Source organism: Anolis sagrei, chromosome 4 (genome assembly GCF_037176765.1).
Source record: "Anolis sagrei isolate rAnoSag1 chromosome 4, rAnoSag1.mat, whole genome shotgun sequence".
Lineage (NCBI taxonomy): Eukaryota > Metazoa > Chordata > Lepidosauria > Squamata > Dactyloidae > Anolis > Anolis sagrei.
In genome coordinates this window covers 185314404-185338599 of record NC_090024.1, presented here as the reverse complement: position 1 = coordinate 185338599, position 24196 = coordinate 185314404, and the positions used below count along the sequence as shown (strand labels likewise).

Sequence of the window (24196 nt, the reverse complement as noted above, 5' to 3'; positions counted from 1 at the left end):
GCTACTTGGTCCGAAATAAATAAATAAATAAATAAGGCCAAAAACATCTGGGGACCCCAGCTTGAGAACCATTTCCCTAAAGCAAACCATGGGGGTTTGGTGACAAGATTTGCTCAGAGTGGGTTTGCCATTGCCTTTCTCTGAGGCGGAGAGTGTGTGACTTGCCCAAGGTCATTCATTGGGCTTCTATAGCCAAGGAGGGATTCAAACCCTGGTCTCCAGATTTGCAGTCCAGCATTCAAATCATTATGCCATACTGACTTATATCAACATGATTTTTCTAAAGAAAGATTATTGCATTACAAATATACAGTGCTCCCTCGCTACTTCGTGGTTTGCTTTTCACAGACTCCCTGTTTCACAAATTTTCAATATATTAATTTAAAATATATATCATGTGACAGGCACCCAAACTGTCCCCACCAAGCCGCCACCACTCTCCGAGGTGCTTTCCCCCCTCAGTCCTCCCTCCAGCCTTGAGGGCCTTTCCTTCCTTTCCTTCGCTCTCTCTCTCTCTTCATCCGATGAAGGGAAAGGCAAGAAGGACTTGCTTCCTTTCCTTCCTTTCTTCCTTGACAGTCCTTTCCTTCTCCCCTGCAACTTCCATGCACCCTTTCAGCCCTGAAGAGGAGAAGGAGAAGAGGAAGGTGAAGAAAGCAAGCATGAACGGGGAAGGAGGAAGGGAAAGAGGAGGAGGAGGGGAGAGGGAGCCAGGCACACTAGGAGGAGCCAACAGGAAGTGTGGTGTGCAAAGGGAGGAGGGAGGGAGAGGAAAAGAGGAGAGGAAAGAGAAGGTGAAGGGATTGAGTGAGAGAGAGAGAGGGGAGGGGAGAAAGGAGTGGGTGGTCCTATGCACTGAGGCAGGACATACATAGCATCCCTACTTTGCGGATTTTCACTTATTGTGGGTGGCCCTGGAACTTAACACCCACAGTAAGTGAGGGAAACTGTATAACTTATTAAAATTTTAGTAATTTTTAATCATGCAGTTTTATCAGTTGAACATAATATTTAATTCTTTTGTGTTCCAAATTTTGTTTAAATTAAAAGTGACAAATGACAAGTCTTAGGGAAAAGATCCAAACATCTGATGAAACAGATGCAAGATACTGAAAGAAGCAAAACCAAATCTTGCCTATTCGTTCAAATGCCATTGTAGAAATTTCAGTTTGACTTCACAATAAGAAATAATTGCTTTTGCAGTTTTTAATATGATTTTCCATTCAATGTTTAATGAGAAGAATCTGTTTTTCCTCAACTTAGCCTATCATTCAAAATGTGTACCATTTAATGATGAAAAAGACAATATTAACGAAATAGTGCATAATGAAAATGATAATGGGGGTCAATTCAAGTTTGATTTGACATGCCTTGTTTTTCATTATACCCCTCATTACTTTTCTCAAGACTTATTTCTCTAATTCCACATGCCAGGCAAATCTGCATGATTTACAAAGTCTCCTCTGTTTTTAACAACCTGCTTGGTTGGAAAGCAAATACTTGATACTTGCTGTGATTATTGAAGTGATCAGTCAACTTTTTGGCACTCTGAGTTGTAAAACATTTTCCCCATATACCATCTTTAATTTGTTTCTTGATCTCTTTTATATCATTCCCAGTAAGAGCTTTTCCTTTCCTTTGAAAATTACTGTCAGGGAAACAGGCTAACCCAACAACTGCCCCTTCATAATCTGTTTGTGTACCAACTAGTAGTAAACAGTGCAAGCCTGAATCTTACTAAAGCATGAAAGTATTAACTCTCTATAATAACACATCACATGCCTTCCAGTTCTAGAAGAACTGACACTTTCTTGGAGGTATTCTTTAACACGCTAGTGCTAGGAGGTGCTGGGTTATGGGTCAGAGGAAGACCACCTTATATACAAGGTAAGGTGACACTTCCTCTACCTTGTACAAATAATATGTAAAGACACTGCTCATTGGAGTCCAAACACCAGCATCAGTGCATGTTTCCCAGTCCTCCACTTACCTTAAAAGTTATGTCGAAACAGGTAGCAGCTGTTACAATAACGGCAAATTACTTCAACATGCTGACTCCTGTACATGACATTGGCAGGAGCACGCTTTATTTGTTTGATTCTACTCTGACATTTTGTGCTAGTGTCAAAGCATGGAAAAGGGATGGTAGTAATCACTGCTTTTATTCTTCTAAAGATTATTATCATTAGAGACTGCAGCCCACTAGCCAACTTACCATGTTTGTTCCCACCCATGCAGCTGCTCCAGTAGTATTATTGATCCTAGCCAATGCTTCTTACAATTGAATTGAATTGAACATAATCAAGCCAAGATGCTGGGAAACAAAACTGCTGACAGCCTTAACTAAAACTGATATGTGATTGGGCACATTTTTCGCTCTGTGGACTGGTGGGCTATTATGATGCATGGTCCACTCCTGCTGCCCAAGCTCAGCCACCATGAATTTTAGCAATTTCTGTTCTGCTCTTGTCTGCCTATGGTTTTAATCCTAGTTGTAGCAATTAAGCCTAATACTGTGATGATGTGAATATTTTGTGAGCTTGTGATTTTAAAGTGCGCAAGAGGTTAACTCTAGTCAAAGATGGGCCTTTTGTCCTATCCATCAGACTCCAATGCTTACCTACTGGAGTCTAATACTGCCACCTTGTTTTTCCTTCCTGGTGCTTTGATCATTTTGATGCTGAGGAAAAATGAGCTCAGATTAATCAGGCAAGAGACAAGACTTTAAAGAGGAGCTTTTGGAGGAAAAACTCAACAACCTGGTGCTGTGAAGTGTTTGTGCAACTTGCAAATGTAACCTACTTCTCATATCACTTAAATTATTCATCAAACTTCTAAGTCTGTGCATGGGAACAGAGCAGCAGATTACCATTGCGAATTTGTCTCATTAAGAGTTGTCTGGATCTGCTACTTTGTCTTAGATTCAGGGGAAGTTTCCATTCAGTGGAGATGGCAGACCAGAGATGGCGTATTTGCTGTCGTTTGTGTGTTCGTTTGAAAGCTTATTGCAAATAATTAAAGCACATTTCTTTTAGTTTTAATAAATGTTCATGAAATTCCAAAATATGTGGCTGGCATATATTATGCACATGGGAGATTTATCTAAACTTCTGCTGCTTCAAAGTAAAACCAACCCTGTGTGTATTTTTAACTAAATATAATGACTTCGGAAGAAAAGGGAGGCTGGTTAGAAAACAAGGTGTTTTTGATGAAACAAGGAATGTTATTTGGGGGGTGAGGGTGATTGCCTAGCTTGGGGAAAAGCAGACATGTATATATATAAGGCAGGGTACATGAGAAGCAAGCAGAATTAAATAACAATGAGGACCTCACAAACATTGTCACTTTCTACCAACCTATTAAAATGTTGTCCATTGTCTTCACAGTCTTGTGGGCTCTGTTTGACTAAGCTTTTTGGAAGTTTGCTAGTCATCTTTTTTCTTCTGGGTTTGTGAGCTCGGGGCGAGCACATGGTTTGTGGGGGAGGGATACTGCTGAGAAGAAATGAGTGAATTATTTGGTATGGGGTGGAGGTACCTCGTTGCTCTCACAATTTCTGAGACTTATAAACATAAACTCTTTAAGAGGGAGAGTAAACGGGTGTTTTGTACAGACATTTAGTTGGAGAACAATTTATGAGAAAAAGGTCCAGGCAGGCCCGTAGCCAGGATTTCGATTTGGGGAGGAGGGGGGGGCGAGTTTGTTTCGCGGGGGGGGGGGGGGCTGAGTCTGAGTGAAAGAGGATCTACCCTACCAAACCTTTTGTATCGTTACCCCAATACCCCCATGCATATGGGATATATTGAGCATGGTGATCAGATCATGATATGAATAAACATAACAGTTTAAATAATGCACCAGTAAGGCCTTTTCGCGAACCACCATGAGAATTTCGGGGGGGGGGGGAGGCTTGAGGGGCTTCATGCCTGGGTCCAGGGTGCTATACTACCACATACACAGGACAAAAAAAAACATGGATCATGGATTGTCCTGCAACATTTATATTATGATTGTTTCCCTGAATGATGATGTAAAAAGCTATCCCAACATCATGTGCAAACTGGCCTGCTTGGTGGAAAAGAAAGCTGAGAGCTTGACACCTCACTACTAAACTTTGACTCATGAAAGATCATGAGGGATTTTAGGACACAGCAGACTAAACTGTGCTAGATGTGTCAAAGAGGTGGGATGTATCTGGAGATGACTGAGGCTACCAAATTGAGAAGGCAAATACTGGGAAGAACCCAGAACTATGGAGTTACACAACTGATTCCAGGCCTTTCCCTTGGGCAGTGATTATGTGCCATGGATACAGCAGGCACAAGCTTCAGAGAGCATGCCCATGACAAGTTTTGTAGATGAAAGATTTTTTTTATCCATTTCCCAGAAAAAGAAGAGAAACATAACTTTTGTAGTGTCTCTCTACTGAAGAGAGAGAAGCAGTAATGTCTGAATCTGACAGCATGCTTTGAGCTGTTTCTTCTTCCTGAAGCAAGGAGCCAAAAATGGGTTGCACTTAATAGCACTTGATAAGAACATGTTTACTAGGAATTTCACGAAGTTCTGAATTTTCACCTGCACAGCAGGTTCACTTTCCAGTCTTACATTTTAACAAGGTTTGTGGTCATATGAGGTGGTCCAGTGGTCAGAGAGCTGCCTTATCATATTGCCCTTGGTAAGTTGCACCTTTTGAGGCCCAGTTTCTGGGGATTTCAAGTCTTGGGGTGGCTCCAGTCAGGGGATGACTTTTGTTTTTCTGAGCCTCCGATAAAAGAGTTCTAAGGAGAAGAAAAAATCTGTTTGCACGAGAAATGATTCACTCATTATACATCCCTAGCATATAGTAAATGAGTAATATCCAGAATGTATACTGAGTCGCTGACCGTTTTGATACAACAGATTTGAATATTTTTGTATACTCTGATTGTATGACTTAGCTAGGAGCATCTGCCTTCTATTTTAATTGCTCTTGATCTCCAGGTCAAATCTAACCTGGCACGATCTAATAAAAGAAATCAGATTGCCTCTGAGATTTCTGCATTTTTTCTTAGAAGATGGAATGAATTCTTTATAAATATTACACTTATTATTTCATTGGAGGAATAATGTCCAGCATATATGCTTTTTCATGCCAGCTGTTAATGTGACTCCTTTGTAACATCTTGGAAGTGCCTTTTTTCTTGAACTGTGGAGTAGTATTCTTAACTGCTGAGTTTCTTTCTCTGCTCTGTTCCAGGTCAACGTGGACTCCTAAGGGAGATTACATTGCCTCCAACACAGATGAGTGCACTGCCACTCTGATGTATGCAGTTAATCTCAAGCAATCTGGCACCGTCTCCTTTGAGTACATCTACTCAGACAGCAGCATCGTCTTTGAGTTCTTTGTATGTTTCTCACAACTTGTCTTGCTTTGTATTACTGTATGCTGTTCAAGATGTACTATCTTACAAAAACGATCACTTCTGCATACAAGAGGCTATCTTAGTCTGTGTGATGGGAGTGGTATGTTAGAAAAAAAATAAAGTTCACTTTCAGAGCTGAGGAGAAGGATTTCTGAAATTTAAAACTGATACCCTGAAAGGCAATAGATATTCATGTTTACAGTTAGCTGTCTATATTTGCAGGCTTAATTTTTACAAATTTGATTATATTCACAGATTTGAATATGTTCATTCTAAAAATCTCTATGCCCCCCAGCTTCTTGTGAAAGTTATGGTCAGGTTAACTGAACAAATAATAATAATAATAATAATAATAATAATAATGACTCTGGCACCAATAAAGGTGGTCCCAGTGGTGATTGACACACTGGGTGCAGTGCCTAAAGACCTTGGCCTGCATTTAAACACAATTGGTGCTGACTAAATTGTTCGCTGTGTAATTATAGTAATAACAATTAACTTTATTTATATTCTGCCCCCTCTTCAAGCAGGACTCGGGTGGCTTACAAAATATAAGTCATAGTACAAAAACCAAAACAAAAAAAATAGAATAAATACATAAACAACAATAACAAAAACAAAGCAAACTAAGAACTAAAAATAACAATATCCTGATAAAATATCCTGCTTATATTGTACACCAGGGCAAAAACCAGTTCCAAATAATTCACCATCATGATAAGTTATAATTAATAATTTCCGAATGCCTGCTTCCACGTCCATGTTTTCAGTTCTTTCCTAAAGTGGCTAGAGAGGGAGGGCTGTCATGTTGAAAGACCTAGAGATTTTAAGAGAGAATGCTTCTCTAAGCTTTTGTAAGATCTCCAGATTAATTATGTGGTCAACATCCAGCCGAAATTGACCATAGAGCCCTACTGGAGGACCTGAATATTTCTAGAGAGATGTTCTCTCAGGTTAAAAAAATCATTTTATTTTTCCCACTTTTGTGACGAATGACCCTAATCGCAGCAAATTGAGAGGGTCAGCTGTACTTTCATGACACACAGTAGCTTCTTTATCCGGCTGCTGTGCCATTCTTTCTAGTATAGTTCTTTGTAAATTAATTTTGATAGGAATACCTTTTTGCATTCCTCCTTAATATATAATGGTAATTTCTTTACATTTCAAAGGTAATGTTTGTTTTTAAAAACCCATAATTTTTTGGCAGCTTTTGCTCGCTTATTCACTATAATAACAAAAGACTTCATAAAATAGAATCATAGAGTTGGAAGAGACTATATGAGCCATCCAATCCAACCCCTGCCAGGCAGGAAAAGCACAATCAAGGCATTCCTGACAGACAACAATTGCAACCTGAATTTGGTTGACAGAGCTCATACAACATTACTGTCTTTAAAGTGCTTTGTAGTTGACTTAACAATTTTGAAGTATTTTGTGATTATTTTGTTAACAGGTGTTTCTATTACTGTATTTCACTTGGTTTTAAGGAAGTAGTGAGCTAGCGCATTAAATGGACATAAAATTATTCAAAGTATTTGTTACAATTCAAATAAGATGCTCTAATTTAGCTCTGTGAAACTGACTAGAACATTTGTCTTAGAATTCACTTTGTAGGAGCCCAAAGAAACTTACCACATTTTATCCTTCATGTGTTTTATTATTTCATTATATGAAGGCATTATTTCTGCATTATTAAATCTCTCTCATACAAAGGGTTTTTTCTTCCACCTGCAGAAGGACACAGCAATTAACCTTTTGGTTGATATTTTAAGTAAATCCAGTCAATTTATTTTCCTTATTTTAGATTTTCCTTTGTTGCAGATTCAGAATGATCAGTGCCAGCCCACAGTAGAGGAATCACGATGGATGACGACCACAGAGAAAGGGTGGGAGGTCCACAGTGTAAGTGGAGAAATTAATTTATAGTATATATTTATCGTGTCATCAGCAACCATTGTATTACAATTCCAACAGAGCAAAACAAACACAGAGATTAAAAAGAAAAAGAAAAAAAAAGAAAGAAAAAAAACCCACAGATTTTGTAAATTTGGTATTTGATTAAATGTCCTTTGACCAGTATCTGGCCACTTGGAGTGCCTCTGGGGTTGCCGCAAGAAGGTCCTCCATCGTGCATGTGGCAGGGCTCAGGGTGCATTGCAGCAGGTGGTCAGTGGTTTGTTCTTCTCCGCACTCGCATGCCGAGGATTCCACTTTGTAGCCCCATTTCTGAAGGTTGGCTCTGCATCTCGTGGTGCCAGAGCGCAATCTGTTCAGCGCCTTCCAAGTCGCCCAGTCTTCTGAGTGCCCAGGGGGGAGTCTCTCATCTGGTATCACCCATGAATTGAGGTGCTGGGTTTGGGCCTGCCACTTTTGGACTCTCGCTTGCTGGGGTGTTCCAGCGAGTGTCTCTGTAGTTCTAAGAAAACTATGTCTTGATTTAAGTCGTTGACGTGCTGGCTGATACCCAAACAGGGGATGAGCTGGAGATGTCTCTGCCTTGGTCCTTTCACTATTGGCTGCTACTTCCCGGCGGATGTCAGGTGGTGCAATACCGGCTAAGCAGTGTAATTTCTCCAGTGGTGTGGGTCGCAGACACCCCGTGATAATGCGGCATGTCTCATTAAGAGCCACATCCACTGTTTTAGTGTGATGAGATGTGTTCCACACTGGGCATGCATACTCAGCAGCAGAGTAGCATAGCGCAAGGGCAGATGTCTTCACTCTGTGTCTGGTTGTGATCCCCAGGTTGTGCCAGTCAGCTTTCGTATGATGTTGTTTCTAGCGCCCACTTTTTGTTTGATGTTCAGGCAGTGCTTCGTGTAGGTCAGAGCATGGTCCAAAGTGACTCCCAGGTATTTGGGTGCGCTGCAATGCTCCAGTGGGATTCCTTCCCAGGTAATCCTCGGAGCTCGGGATGCTTGTCTGTTCTTAAGGTGAAAGGTGCATGTCTGTGTTTTAGATGGATTAGGGATCAGCTGGTTTTCCCTGTAATAGGCAGTAAGAGCACCTAGAGCTTCGGAGAGCTTCTGTTCTACCATCTCAAAGCTCCCTGCTTGAGCAGTAATGGCACGATCGTCAGCATAGATGAAACTCTCTGTCCCTTCTGGCAGTGGCTGGTCATTTGTGTAGATGTTGAACATGGATGGAGCAAGCACGCTCCCCTGAGGCAGGCCGTTCTTCTGTTTCCGCCATCTGCTTCTCTGGCCCTGGAACTCAACAAAAAAGCTCCTGTTTTGTAGCAGGTTTCCTATGAGGCGGGTGAGGTGGTAGTCCTTTGTGATATTATACATTTTTCTCAGGAGGAGGCGGTGGTTCACAGTATCATAGGCTGCTGACAAGTCTATGAAGACAGCTCCTGTGATTGCTGCCTTTCAAAGCCATCTTCTATGTGCTGGGTCAGGTTCAGCACTTGCGATGTGCAGCTTTTGCCTTTTCTGAAGCCAGCTTGCTGTGGGATCAGACAGGGGTCTATATTTTCCATAATTCTATGCAAAATAAGTCTCTCCAGAACTTTGTAGAGGTGGCACAACAGGGAGATTGGTCTGTAGCTTTTTGGGTCATTACGGTCTTTGCCTGGCTTCAAGATGGCTATGACTCTTGCTTTCCTCCAGATTTTGGGGATCTGACAGGATGCAGTGCAGTTGTTCATCAGCTCCAGCAGCCAGCGCCTTGCTTTTGGACCAAAGTTCTTGATTTGTTCCATCCGTAGATCATCCAAGCCAGCTGCTTTGCCATTCTTACATTTGTTGAGAGCCATGTCCAATTCAGTAGATGTAAAGGGTTCATGGAGGTTGTTGTTCTCAATCTCCGGCTGTCTGGCTATTGGTTTCTTTCCTACTTTGGTGGCAAGGTTGGGTTTCCCATTCTTCAAGAGTTGGTGTGCTATCTGATCTGCCTTTATGTTGGCATGGGTATTAGTTTGTGAGGGATCGTTGCTCAGCCGTCTCAGCAGCCTCCACGCCTTCTGGCTGCTCCTGCCCATGTCGACCTCTGTGATCAATTTGATCCACTGTTCTTTCTTGGCTTCAGAGATGGAGGACACAATGCTCTGCGCTGCCTGAAGAGTCTGCTCACTGAATGGGTCTTCGTTGTGGAGCCTCTAATAGTTTTCCAACAAGGCAGCTGTTTCAGAAGTAATGCCCTGGAGGTAGTGGGTTCTGCAGCCTCTCGGTATAGAGGCCCGTGAACAGGTTTTCAGTTTATAGTGTAAGATGGCCATTCAATTTATAGTGTAAGATGGCCATGATACTTGTAATAATAATACTGGTTTTTGTGGACCTATGGTTGTTAATGCTTTGTGGAAAATCTGTGCATTCTTTTAAACAGTCTCAAAATCTCAAAGGGAACACCATTTCAATATAAGCCTGTATTTTAACTTTGAGTTTAATATATACAGGTAAAGCTGAATCGTGGCAATAACGCCTTATATTGGAGAACAACAGCCTTCTCTGTGTGGTCCAAAACTCCCAAGCCTGTGTTGGTGAGGAACATTGCAATTACAGGTTGGTTTTTTTTTTTTTTTGGCACATATAGTGTAGCTGTTCACCACAGTGCCTGTTGCCTCTGCAGTATTGTTAGGGGGCAAAATATTCTGCAGTCCAGTTTATCTTTTCAAACCATCCTCCCCCCACCCCTCCACACACACACTTTCTTCTTGTCTTCCTTAGGAGTAGCGTATACTTCAGAATGCTTTCCTTGTAAGGCAGGCTCCTACACATCCAAATCAGGTTCCTCATCCTGCCGACAGTGTCCAGCAAACTCCTTCTCCAGCAAGGGAGCAACTGCCTGCCAGCAATGTGAACCAGCAATGTATTCAGGTAGCATTTTAGACGTTTCTGCTGATTATCTAAAAACTATAAAAAGAGATTGATTCCCCAACTTTAATAAGTAAAGTGTCCCACATCCCCAGCTGATTGCAAATTCGACAACTTCATTTCACAGTGCTGTTGTTCAAGTTTACTTTAAACCCAATTTCTTCTGTTCTCTGTCAAAAAGTCACATTTTAATCAGCAAAGAGTATGAGCATTTTCAGAAACCTTACATGTGCATTTAGTACCATGGAAATTTAGGGAGAGCCCTCATCTTTTATTTTCCCTTTTCCTTGGCAACCTGGAAAAGTTTAGAGACGTGGGTAACAGAAGATGAAACCAGGCATACATGGTTATTAATAATGGCAGAGAAACCTATCCAGACTTAGATCTTCCAAGGTGGAGATTTTCCCTAAGAACTCTCCAAAAGCTCTGGGTAACAGCCAGCCAATTCTATCAAAAAGATTTTGTAATTGTATGTACATATGTTGGAATTTTTAAATTTTCAAATTTGAAAAAAAAAATCCACAGATTTAAAAACTCTGGTGCCATTTTATCCTAAATTGGGGAAGTTATAGTAGGAAAATGTGTTCTTTGATACAATTTGCTAGACTACTAGAAAGCACTGGGGAGATGAATAGTGAACTACTTGCTGCTGAGTACTTCCTTCTCAACTTGGGGAGAAGGGCACTCCATTTAAGAGAAACATGCTAAAGACTGGTAATTGCCTGCTCCTATTACAGAAGCTAATTATACAAAAACTTAGACTTTGTTCCTATCAGAATCTAGTGCCTTAAGCAAATACAACACACATTATTTGTAGAACCCAACAGTTTCTAGAAGAGCAAATATTGGCACTGGAAAAAAGGGTTGTGTGTGCAAGCATATATATGTGCATACACATATGTTTAAAACAGCTTTCTACTTAGTTGTTTCTGTGTTTTTTTCATTCTATGTGACTATAACCATTGTTTCTTTCTACGCTAAAGAACCAGGTTCTTCATTATGCAAGCCACGCCCAGCCTGTACAGATAAGGATTATTTTTATACTCATACAGCATGTGATACAAATGGAGAGGTATGCATATTCTTTAATTTATTCTCATTACAATGGTTACATGTTAACAGTAGGATTTCCCTAGATTCTCATTTAGGTTCTTGAAGTGTAATACCTTTGTACCTTCTTAGAAGCATTCTTCATGCCTATAGCACCACCATGTGGTGATCTATTTTCAAAATTAAAGTGTACCCCTTTCCTGTTATCTCAGGGTGGTTCTCAGAAGAGGATTTTGCAGAAGAGTTGTTATGCTCAGCTCTCTTTTTCTTTAAAGTGGGAAGGAGGGGAGAACATGGCACAGCCACTTTACTCTAGCTGTATTTTCATGTAGTATTTCCCTCTTTTCTTACTACTGAAAGAAAGAGCAGAAGAGCAGTTCATAATCGTTAAGACTACAGGCACAAAAGTATTTTAACACCAGAAAAATGGCTAATCACATATTTTTACAAAGGACAAACCAGTCATCATCATTTTACTCTTCTTTTCATTATTGCAACCCAAAACACATGGCATGCAATGCCTCTTTGCTTCCTGTAAGAGCACCGTCTTGCCTTTTAATAATCAATGTTTGCAGATGGTTGGCTTGTTCTTTAAATTGAATGCATTTTGTTGTCAAAAGCCAGGCTGCTTCAGGTTTTTTGGCAAACAATGGCATTAATTCATTCATTGCTTTATGAATTTGGCTGTTTTTAGAATTAGTAATCTATAATACCCAACAGGTGAATCAGGTACTGAAATACAGGATTTAACTATGGCCTTTGATAGACATTTTTAAATGTGTAACCTGATTGTAACTTGAAAGAAACAGGATAATTTTAATGACATCAGGGACTGCTAGTTCTTAGAACTCTCTAGAAGAAGTGAATTGCCTCCAAACACCAGTAATAGCAAGGATGCAAATACTTCCTTTTTCACCTGTGGAGATGAAAAGCAGTAAGAAATTGTGTTGCTGAGAGGGGAATTTTTTCTCCAAATCAAGCAGCCCACTTGCAGTTTTCAAGGTCAACTAAGATGGGAGGGAAGAGAGACAAGAGAGCACATTTCTTCTGAACCTCTTCACCCTGCTGTGTCTCACATCTTTTGGACTGAGTGCAGCAGGAAGCTGTTGTGTAGTCTAATATGCAACTGCTTTGAACTGTCCCCTTCTCCCTGCAGTGCTCATTTTGCACCAATGAAGTGAGAGAGAAAGCAAACTCAAAAGTCAAGCTCCCCAATCCTTGTTTATAAAGAGGGATTTAAAAATGTTAACAGATTAAACCACTTGGCCAAGAAACTGCAATTACATTAAGCAACAGAGGTGGAGAGAAAGGAGCAGATTGATTCTATTCCTGACTTCTGACTGTTGTCCTATCAACTGACATGGGTGACACTGAATTTTTTTTCTCTTCCTGGAATATTCTCACAATGCTTTTTCACGTATGAAGAAGAGTGGCACAAGATTAGTTTAGAATATAAGCACTTCAACCTTGGGATGGATAATAGAAGGTTTTTCCTACTATAATAGATCATTATCCATTCTATCTCAATATTCTTTACCTATAATGTTAGTAGCTCATCGTGGTTTAAGACAGGTGAACTTGGAGAAGGCAGGGGCTGGATTTAGAATCTACCTGCATGCAAAAAAGATGTCCTCCTACTGTATGCCCCTTGTTTTCCCTCACCATATCAAGAGACAGTTCCCCAAAATTCTCAACTTCACCATTGCCATCTTCAGTCACATGATCTCTGTGGTGATGTTCTTCAGATCTTCAATAAGGCTACCCCAGCTTCAACAGAAACATGTAGCATAGTCCAGCATCTGAAATGAATGATGCTGTTGTGCTAAGGAGTGACAGGGTCTAGACATAACACATTCAAAGCAACACTCCCACCTCTAATTTGTTCATTTTTTAAATGAGGTGATAGTGGAAGATCAATATTAACATGAGTCCTCTTGCCGTGATGAGGAACAGACTGCATTAATTACTCATTATGCTTACCTTCATTTAAACTGAGGGTGAGAGTTCTGCATAGTTAACTGCTGACAAATTGGCCTGCGCAGCACCCATTCCAATGCTGAAATTATGTTACTTAAGAAGCCACAGTATAGCAACTATGATAAATGTTACTGGGAGACACCCAAACTCCCTGTGGCATGTAGAAGCAGCTCACATTGCTGAGTACAGTGACCTGAATTTCAGTATCAGAACTTGGAAGCAGCAGCACATGGAGCCTCGTGCTGCTCTGAGAGACATGGAAACCCTTGTCCAACAGTTAGAAAGACAAAAAAACCCTACCATGTATCACTTATATAAATATAAGTGGTAATGATAAATTAAGAGGCAAGCTACCCTTTTCAAAAGCACTGATGCTGGCATTTCCTAGGCTGAGTATAGTAGTGAGCAACATAATGAATTACTTTATAAAAGCAGCAGTTCAAACCATTTCAGAAACTACTACCATGCACTACTACCTCCATGGGAAGGGCGTTCCATAGCCGAGGGGCCACCACAGTAAAGGCCCTGTCTCTCGTCCCCGCCAGCCGCACCTGTGAAGCAGGCGGGATAGAGAGCAGGGCCTCCCCAGAAGATCTTAGGGTCCTGTTGGGCTGATAGGCCGAGATACGTTCGGATAGGTAGGTTGGGCCAGAACCGTTTAGGGCTTTAAAGGCCAATGCCAGCACTTTGAATTGAGCCCGGTAGCAAATCGGCAGCCAGTGGAGCTGGTGCAGCAGAGGAGTTGTATGCTCCCTGCGCTCCGCTCCTGTTAGTATCATGGCTGCCAACCGTTGGACTAATTGAAGCTTCCGAGCTTAGTTGTACTTGAATTTAGTTGTACTTGAATTTAGGCTTGTGATAAAAAAATACATGAGATAAAAGTGGGGAACCAAAACAGAAGAGTTGAACTGTGATTAAGTTGAAGAGAAAACTTGTTCTCAAATTATAAGGGGGGCACGTGGTGAAAGACTTCATATTCTGTTGCCTTCCTCAAATAAAGTAAGACAAAAAAGACGTAATGTATTCTGACAAGTAGGAAAATAACTCTACTGGTGGTGATTAAATGCCAACAAATGTAACGCTCTTGGCTTTGTTTTGCTTCTTGTGTATGTGTATGTACATTCATCTTCAAACTGCCTGTCAACCTATGGTGACCCTATGAATTATGTTTTTCTTTAAAGAAGAAATAGTCAGAGGTGGGTTTTCTTGCTCTGAAATTCAGTCTGTGGCACATGGTATTCCTTGGCAGTCCCCCTTCCCAGTATGAATCAGACCTGACTGTTTTGAACTTCCAAGATCAGAGATAATTTGGTGCCTTCATGGTGTTTAGGCAGTATCCTAAACCATCCATTTACAGTATCCTCTTTTCTAATTATAATAATTACACATATTACATGAACATGAAGAACTATAGGAAAACAGGAAATGAATGCAAGTACATTCTTTCTTCTTAACTAGAGGAAAATAATGGTTCAACTGCCTGTTTAAATTGGCATAGATAAAGGATTGATCTATCTATCTATCTATCTAGAGAGGGGGGGGGGGGTCCTGTGGTGTAGAAAGTTCACAGAAAAGAGTTAGCTTATTGTTTAGGAAGGCGTTATTGAAACCGTGTCCCAAAAATGTTGAAGCCATGTTCTGACACAGAATGAGAGCTTCAGATTTGCAAAGGACTGTTAACTTTCTGCTCCAAAAAAAAACAAAACAAAAAAAACAGTTAACAGCTTAGCAAATAAGGCATTGCATTTATCATTGTCTATAAAGCACAGTAATGGAAAAGACCAGTAAAACATGTTCTGTATTTAGAAAATGCACTTATCAACCTTCTTTCCCTTGACTGCCATGGCATACTATTTTGCCAATAATTCATTATTTCATTCATTTTATTTATATCGGCAACTGTTAGCTGCTATGAGTCCTTCAATGAGGGAGAGTGATTGGGGTATAAAGCAGAATAAATAAGTAAAGTATAATCTGCCTTTCTCCCAGCATGGCACAAATGCAGCCAGTTCAAAGCCTAATTGACAATAAGGCTTTGTGCAGATTTAATTTTGGTTCTACTTCAGTTTTGAAAAGCACAAGAACTAGTCTTACGAGACTTAATTCTGCTCGGTATCCAGCCAAATCTGATATCTGATATAGGGGGATCAAGCTTTTGGCACACTAATGTGTTGCTGAAACATTTGGTATCAATAACTTTATATCACTTTGTCTTCACAGACTCAGCTAATGTACAAATGGGCTGAACCAAAGATCTGTAATGAAGATCTTCCAAAGTCTGTCAAATTGCCCCCGTCAGGCATAAAAACTTTGTGTCCGCCTTGCAACCCTGGATTTTTCAAGACAAACAACAGTTCCTGTGAGCCCTGCCCATATGGAACTTATTCGAATGGGTCTGGTAATGCTATTCCATTGTTACCTTTTCAGTCAGGCAAAATTTATTACATGAATTCTGTTCCTTAAAAATTCTGAAACTGGCAGGGATCTCTACAATCATCAGTGCAACACATTCCCTAAGAAACAGAGACTTGGGATTTGAAGCCTCCATTTTAATTGTGCCTTCTGGACTCAGAAGTGATAAAAACATGCCCAGTCCTGTTTGTGCGAGCTTTGTTCCCACTCTTTAGTTTCTTCATCATTAATTCTAATTATCTATATTTTTATCAGTGGCAGCAGAGTAATGGGACTGAACAGAGCACCAGGAAAAGGGCTGCTTGATCTGTTTTGACTAAAAAGAGGCAGCTGTGACCCTTCACATTCTTGTGGTGGGTGTGGAGCTACAACTACCATCAGTCATATCAGTATAGCCAGTATAGCATGAAATGCCTGCAAAGCTGTAGTAGCCAATTCATGACTTACACTGGTTTCTTCTCCCTACTTATCTCACTTAATAGGAGCCCCTGGTGGCACAATGGGTTAAACCCTTGTGCCAGCAGGACTGCTGACTGACAGGTTAGCGGATCAAATCCGAGGAGTGATGGTAGATGAGCTACCATCTCACCTACAGCTCCCCATGGGGAGACATGAGAGAAGCCTCCCACAAGGATGGTAAAACATCAAACATCTGGGTGTTTCCTGGGCAATGTCCTTGCAGGTGGTTAATTATCTCACTCTAGAAGAGACTTGCGGTTTCTCAAGTCACTCCTGACATTCAAAAAACCTCACTTAATTTTAAACAAAGGTGAATGGAGCCCTCTTTTTGGTGTGAATTTCATGGGATTGTGCAGAGAGTGCTACTGGTTTCTTTTTAGCTTGACTGCACCCAACCATTTTGGAAATTTAAAAAAGCAATATGTAATTGCTTTCTATTTTTTTATTTCAACCTACAAGGTGATCTATTCTTGTGAAAGCAGGCACAGCATTGCACTTTAGAAAAAGAATATTCTTTTCCCAATGTACCTTCAATATGGTAAACTAAATAAATTTACCACATAATATTGAGTAATGAAACTCAACTACACAGCATGAGAACTCAAGCATATTATTAGTTGAGTATCCCTTATCTGGAATTCCAAAATACTCTAAAACTCAAAGCTGTCCACATGAGTGACTGTGATAGTGACCCCTTTGCTTACTGATGGTTCAATATATACAAACTTTGTTTCATGCACAAAATTATTAAAATTATTGTGTATAAAATTGCCTTTAGGATATGATTGTAAGATGTGTATTAAACATAAATGAATTTTATCTCCACAATATCTTCTAGTTATGCAAGTATTTTGAAAAAATACAAAATACAAAACAAAATACAAAATGCTGGTCCTAAGCATTTTGGATAAGGAATTATCTAGCTGAACTGTTAAAGCCATCTATGTAGCATATTTTTACTATTGTATTTCAAAAAGAATTTTGAGCATGATATATGTCAAGGGATGTTATTAGCCACTTAGCAATTGTTTTCACCCTAGGACAGTCTTCACCAACCTGGTAAGCTCCAGATGTTTTGGCTTACCATTCCCCTTGTCTCTGCTCACTAATGATGCCGCTAGGTTTGGCTTTTGTTGTTCCAAATATTTAGAGCAGTGGTTCTCAACCTGTGGTCCCCAGGTGTTTTGGCCTACAACCCCAGAAATCCCAGCCAGTTTACCAGCTTGTTAGGATTTCTGGGAGTTGAAGGCCAAAACATCTGGGGACCCACAGGTTGAGAACCACTGATTTGGAGGATAATCAGTTACGTAGAAGCTGCATTCAGGAATTGTGTTTTCCTACTGAGATTAATAATACTATTTCCTTATGTTCCCAGGTTGTGTTAACTGCCCTATTGGGACTGAGCCAGCACTAGGTTTTGAATATAAATGGTGGAACACTCTGCCATCTAACATGGAAACAACAGTCCTCAGTGGAATTAGTTTTGAATACAAGCGAATGACAGGTACCTTCGTGACATATTGTTATCCCCTGTATATGGATATACTTTCTAGTGTGCCAACTACATTCTTTGAGTCCTTTCCATGTTCTGATTATACAGCTGATTTACTCACATGCATTTAAACTGTGGGGCTGACTAACTCCACTTGTTGGAATCAGTTGTTAATTACCAGTGTGGTGCAATGAGTGTAAAGTAGATTGGGGTAGAAAAGGATAGGTTTCCAAATCTCTACTTAAACTTGACGCCTTTCATTGTTTGGCTTTGGGCCAATCACCATCTCTCAGTCTCAGTCTCTGAGAACCAGTGTGGTACAATGGTTTGAACATTCAGCTACGACTCTGGGTTGTAGGGTTTAAATCCCTGCTCAGCCATAGAAACCCACTGGGTGGCCTTGGGCAAATCACACACATTCAACAGCAGAGGAAGACAAAGATTAAGCCCCTCTGATCAAATCCTACAGAGACAACTCCATAATACAATCACCATAAATCAGAAACTACTTGAAAGATACAATAATGAGAACCATCTCCCAGTCAACTTACTTCTCACTAGGTGGCTATAAAAATAAAATCAAAAACAAAATAATGAATTTCTGTATAAAGTCCTTGAAAAAAAAGAAAGGGATATATAAGTAATCAATTTGATGAAGTTGAATATTGCAGGTAATTAAAAGTTGGCTTACATCATCTCTATCAAAAAAAGGATAAATATTAATCAGGATGTGTTCTAGTTGGAATATAAATAAACTGATTAAGAGCCTAAGAGGTGATTTTTCTCTTATCTTCACTAGATATTTGCTGGGGAAAATTATTCTTCTGGAAGGATAACTATGGGCTTTAGGCTTGCTTGGAAAGCACTGTCAATGATTATTATCTCTGAAAATATAAATTCACTTAGTACTTGGTATTAGATATTTAAGAGCAGGGCAGTTTAATTCAGCTGAAAGGATAGGAAAAGAATGTGTGTAAAAACCACCTAGTCGAAATAGAAGTGATTTTCCTTACAAGCCAATCCGGACAGTGGTACAGGTATTAAGCTGGAACTGAATTCAGTGTCTGTCACTGTAGTCAATAGTTCTGTGTCTCCTCTTTTCAATTGTCCTAATAACTTCTAATATTACAAAACCATGTGAATTTTCCTAACCATGTTAGTACCAAAAAATGAACGTGAAGAGGTGAAGAAACATTCATCATGGTAAAATCCTGCTGACATTCTAGATGTGTTCATATGAAACAGAGACAGAGAGCTCTGAAACAGAGACCGAGCAGCTGCCATCATTCAACCTTTATGAACTTTTGTTCTAGCCTTGATGAAATGTACATATGTTTAAGGAATTACTGTCCCCATTTTATATGATGGAATCCAGATCAGAAATATCCTCTTTTTGAAAGAACACTATATTTAGTTAGATGTTGATTGCTTCTTTCAGGATGGGAAGTGGCTGGTGATTACATCTACACAGCAGCAGGAGCTTCTGACAATGACTTCATGATTTTGACATTGTTGATTCATGGATTCAGGTGAGTATTCACAATTTTTGATGTTGGCAAGGCTATACAGGCAAAGTGCAATAAGTACAGTAAAATATTGTATCCAGCAGTGTGTCTCTTTTCCCAAATCATAGAATCATAGAATCAAAGAGTTGGGAGAGACCTCATGGGCCATCCAGCCCAACCCCCTGCCAAGAAGCAGGAATATTGCATTCAAATCACCCCTGACAGATGGCCATCCAGCCTCTGCTTAAAAGCCTCCAAAGAAGGAGCCTCCACCACACTCCGGGGCAGAGAGTTCCACTGCTGAACGGCTCTCACAGTCAGGAAGTTCTTCCTCATGTTCAGATGGAATCTCCTCTCTTGCAGTTTGAAGCCATTGTTCCGCGTCCTAGTCTCCAGGGAAGCAGAAAACAAGCTTGCTCCCTCCTCCCTGTGGCTTCCTCTCACATATTTATACATGGCTATCATATCCCCTCTCAGCCTTCTCTTCTTCAGGCTAAACATGCCCAGCTCCTTAAGCTGCTCCTCATAGGGCTTGTTCTCCAGACCTTTTATCATTTTAGTCGCTCTCCTCTGGACACATTCCAGCTTGTCAATATCTCTCTTGAATTGTGGTGCCCAGAACTGGACACAATATTCCAGATGTGGTCTAACCAAAACAGAATAGAGGGGTAGCATTACTTCCCTAGATCTAGACACTATGCTCCTATTGATGCAGGCCAAAATCCCATTGGCTTTTTTTGCCGCCACATCACATTGTTGGCTCATGTTTAACTTCTTGTCCACGAGGACTCCAAGATCTTTTTCACACGTACTGCTCTCGAGCCAGGCGTCACCCATTCTGTATCTTTGCATTTCGTTTTTCCTGCCAAAATGGAGTATCTTGCATTTGTCACTGTTGAACTTCATTTTGTTAGTTTTGGCCCATCTCTCTAATCTGTCAAGATCGTTTTGAATCCTGCTCCTGTCCTCTGGAGTATTGGCTATCCCTCCCAATTTGGTGTCGTCTGCAAACTTGATGATCATGCCTTCTAACCCTTCATCTAAGTCATTAATAAAGATGTTGAACAGGACCGGGCCCAGGACGGAACCCTGCGGCACTCCGCTCGTCACTTCTTTCCAGGATGAAGAGGAAGCATTGGTGAGCACCCTCTGGGTTCGTCCATTTAACCAATTACAGATCCACCTCACCGTAGTTTTGCCTAGCCCACATTGGACTAGTTTCCTTGCCAGAAGGTCATGGGGGACCTTGTCGAAGGCCTTACTGAAATCCAGGTACGCTACATCCACGGCGTTTCCCGCATCTACCCAGCTTGTAACTCTATCAAAAAAAGAGATCAGATTAGTCTGGCATGACTTGTTTTTGATAAATCCATGTTGACTATTAGCAATGACCGCATTTGTTTCTATGTGTTTGCAGACCACTTCCTTAACAATCTCTTCCAGAATCTTGCCTGGTATTGACGTGAGGCTGACCGGACAGTAGTTGTTTGGGTCATCCTTTTTTCCCTTCTTGATTGGGACCACATTGGCCCTCCTCCAATCTGCTGGAACTTCTCCCGTTCTCCAAGAACTCTCAAAGATGGTTGCCAATGGTTCCAAAATGACTTCCGCTAGTTCCTTGAATACTCTTGGGTGTAGTTGATCTGGCCCTGGGGACTTGAACTCACTTAGAGCGGCCAGGTATTCCTGTACGACTTGTTTCCCAATTTGGAGATGGATGTCCTCAAATCCCTCATCCACTCCGTCTTGCTGAGGTTGAAGATGACTTTCTTTTTGTGAGAAGACCGAGGCAAAGAAGGTATTTAGTAGTTCTGCCTTTTCCCTATCCCCTGTCAGCATTGCCCCATCTTCTCCTCGAAGAGGCCCTATCGCTCCTTGTTTTTCCTTTTTCTACTGACATAAGAAAAGAATCCCTTTTTATTGTTTTTAATGTCCCTGGCAAGCCTGAGCTCGTTTTGTGCTTTAGCCTTGCGGACCTTTTCCCTACAGCTGTTGGCTATTTGTTTGAATTCTTCTTTGGTGATTTCTCCCTTTTTCCAGTTCTTGTGCATGTCTCTTTTGTGTCTCAGCACAGTTAGAAGTTCTTTGGACATCCATTCTGGCTTCTTTGCACTTGCCCTATTTTTTCTTTTTGTTGGCACGGTTTGCAACTGCGCCTTGAGTATTTCACTCTTGAGAAACTCCCATCCATCCGTAACTCCCTTGTCTTTCAGTATCTGTGTCCACGGAATGCTGCTCAGTGTTTCCTTCATTTTTTGGAAATCAGCTCTCCTAAAGTCCAAAGAGAGTGTTGTGCCTACAATACTTCCACAGTCCTTAATCTATTATTCTCAGTGATGCATAGCCACTGAAAGAGTAGATAAGGAATTAAATTCTTCTTTTGTGTAACTGATGGTGGTATGGAAACTGAGGCTTCCATAAATCTCCTTGACAAGTTCCCCTTTGTGACCCAGGAAAACATCTGTTTTTTGAGCACCGGCTATCCTGCTCTGCTGGCCCCATCAAATTAATCAGTCACATCCTTCTTTCAGCTTAGAAGAGTGGCTCTAGATTTATTTACATTTTCACTGCACTATATACAGGATCACACTTCTACTTCCACGAGGTTCAGAGAAAGAGAATGACCAATTGCTGCAGATATCATAATATACTCTTTCTTATCTCTAAAACAGCCGACACAGAGATAACATGAATTCACTGACCAGAAGGTCACAGTCTAGGAATGCACTCTCCTATACCCTGACCCTTTCATTGTTGGTTTCTACACTGCATGCTTAGAATAATTTCTTTACAATCTATATCACAATAGTAACAACCTGTTATGTGTATGAACTGTGTGTGGCTGCTACACGCTCTCTATAGCCAAGCACTGAATTCTTTTGGAACAGGAACCCTTAGCTTCTTCAATAATATTGCAAATTAGAATACAATACAACCTCCATATCTACAGAAGAGGTATACATTTCATTTATCCTCATCCAACAAATTACCTTATATTTTCTATATGCATTTTAATGTCCTCTGTTAATTTCCAGTGTGACTCTATTGTATTCTGGAGCCAGAAATCCTTCATTTTAAGAGTTTGCTATTATCTGTAGTTTCACATATCCATGCAAATTCCTGAAACATATCCCCCACTAATACAAGGTTGAGGAGCGTTATATTGTATTACCCTCCAGTACTTAACTTCTGTTTTAATATCTCACCACCAAAGTGAGAATCACTAACTGAGTACATCCATCTTTAGGCATTCCTTCTCCCTTCCACTGTCATCTGTTAAATTCTCACCAACATTTTAAACAGTTAATGCACCTGGGTATGCTTGTCCTTTTGCAGTCTTCCACAAACGATAATGGAGGATTCTGAAAATAAGAAGATAGCACAGATCACATTTGTCTTTGAAACTGTCTGCAGTATGAATTGTGAGCTTTATTTCATGGTGGTGAGTGTTTATTTCATGGTGGTGAGTAGATAAGTTTTCTTTTGATAAGGTCTCAGCCATAGCACAAGACAGTCTACGGAAAGAATAACATTCCTTCTCTGCAATCCACGAAACACTGGCATTTTTTTTAAAAAAAATCTATAATTTCTGGAACCTTAAACTGAAAAGCTATACATTCTTTCCTTGAATTTATACAACATCTTTTTATCCTATCTACCCAGTCAGAAGCTGAGCAGAGAATCTTCTTGTTATCTCCAGTCAGAGACTGGGGGAAAAAAATCAGGCAATACATGCTCAGTGCTACTGACCCTTTGAACTGGGAAGGAAGAAGTGAGGGTACAGTTGGACAGGAATGTTCCTATAGTACTTTGCTCCTTCCTTTCTTTCCTCAGAGAAGAGGAGTACAAAGTAAAGCCAGTAGTACAATTGGGGGACCTGTGATGTCAGGGACGTAGCCAATCACTGATGTCATGTGGCCAACAAGGCTTCGTATGTAGGAAGCTAGGGAAGAATTCCAAATTAGTTTGTCACTCCTGGCCAATGGAATACATATGGATATGCATGATGTACTATCTAATGTTTCATATATGTTTATGAAACATATAAAGCAACACTGAGTCTACTAAACCTGGACATAGACACATCTTTAGTATGTCTTTATTCTGTGTTGCAGTGGACATAGAAAAATAAATTCAAAATATGGGTGCAGTTCATGAGGGAATGGGGGGGAAAGTGGCAGCACTTCACTTATCCTGGGAATCCCAGATTCTTTTCTTCTTCCCGCATCTTTGTTTTGCTGTGCAAAGAAAGAAAAAACATGCAGCGAACAGGAAGAAGAGAGGGAACAGCTCCAGGCATGCCTGCAATGTCACTTACCTTGCAGATTCAGCTTGTCCTTCTCTGTGTGTGTACTTTATGATCCTGTTCCGCCCAAAACTGTCATCCCCCCAAAACTGTCATCTTTTCCTCAAACAAAACAGATATTTGCAAAACATAAGAAGAGGAAGATCAGACAGATTTGCTGGCCAAGTGAGGTGGCACGTGGAACTAGCTCCTTCTCTTACCTACACTGCTGCAAATTTCTGTTACAGCTAGGCAAAGGAAGGAAAGTCCTCAACAAAACAAATACGTTGCACCTCCCAAATAGTCCCCTTGCTCACCTCCTGTGGACAATGTTCACATGGCAGCCCCAACCTTGGGAGGTGAGGACAGCATTTCAAACTCATGAATAATCAAAACCACAAGCACAAAACCTGCAAAAGTGGAAGGATGACTGTTAATTAAAAATCCCTCCATTGGTAATATTAATATTGTTAATAAGATTAATATGAGAATTTTAGAAATATATTGAACACACACACATATATATATATCAGAGAGTGTAGTTTGAACCTTGGACTATGATATTCTATGTTGTTCAAAAATTGAGAGGAGTGCTGGACTAGGCTACTAGTAGACCACAGGCTCAAATCCCTGCTTAGTTATGAAACCCCCTAGGTTATCTTGGTGAGTCACACTCTCTCAGCCTCAGAAAAAGGCAAAAGAAATGCCTCCTGAACAAATTTAGCCAAGAAAAACCCATGATAATTTTTCCTTAGGCTTACCATAAAATGGAAATGACTTGAATAAACACAACAACAAAT

The 24196-nt window shown here is 40.5% G+C and overlaps 1 protein-coding gene and 1 long non-coding RNA gene across 2 annotated transcripts in view; one reads left to right on the top strand and one right to left on the bottom strand.

The window, feature by feature from the left end:
• The window catches only part of ELAPOR1 (endosome-lysosome associated apoptosis and autophagy regulator 1), an 87649-nt gene that overhangs the window by 47771 nt on the left and 15682 nt on the right, over window positions 1-24196 (top strand). Inside the window, exons 4-12 of the mRNA XM_060773219.2 lie at window positions 5237-5384; window positions 7224-7304; window positions 9799-9904; window positions 10070-10219; window positions 11200-11288; window positions 15464-15641; window positions 17490-17618; window positions 19045-19135; window positions 22448-22553. Coding sequence (XP_060629202.2) covers window positions 5237-5384; window positions 7224-7304; window positions 9799-9904; window positions 10070-10219; window positions 11200-11288; window positions 15464-15641; window positions 17490-17618; window positions 19045-19135; window positions 22448-22553 — 1078 coding nt within the window. The remainder of the gene's footprint in view (window positions 1-5236; window positions 5385-7223; window positions 7305-9798; window positions 9905-10069; window positions 10220-11199; window positions 11289-15463; window positions 15642-17489; window positions 17619-19044; window positions 19136-22447; window positions 22554-24196) is intronic.
• LOC132773760 (uncharacterized) lies at window positions 11337-23659 on the bottom strand. Its single transcript, XR_009631345.2, has 3 exons — window positions 23430-23659; window positions 22424-22473; window positions 11337-13065 (listed from the first exon to the last, which is right to left on the bottom strand). It is a non-coding gene; the product is annotated as an uncharacterized lncRNA (long non-coding RNA).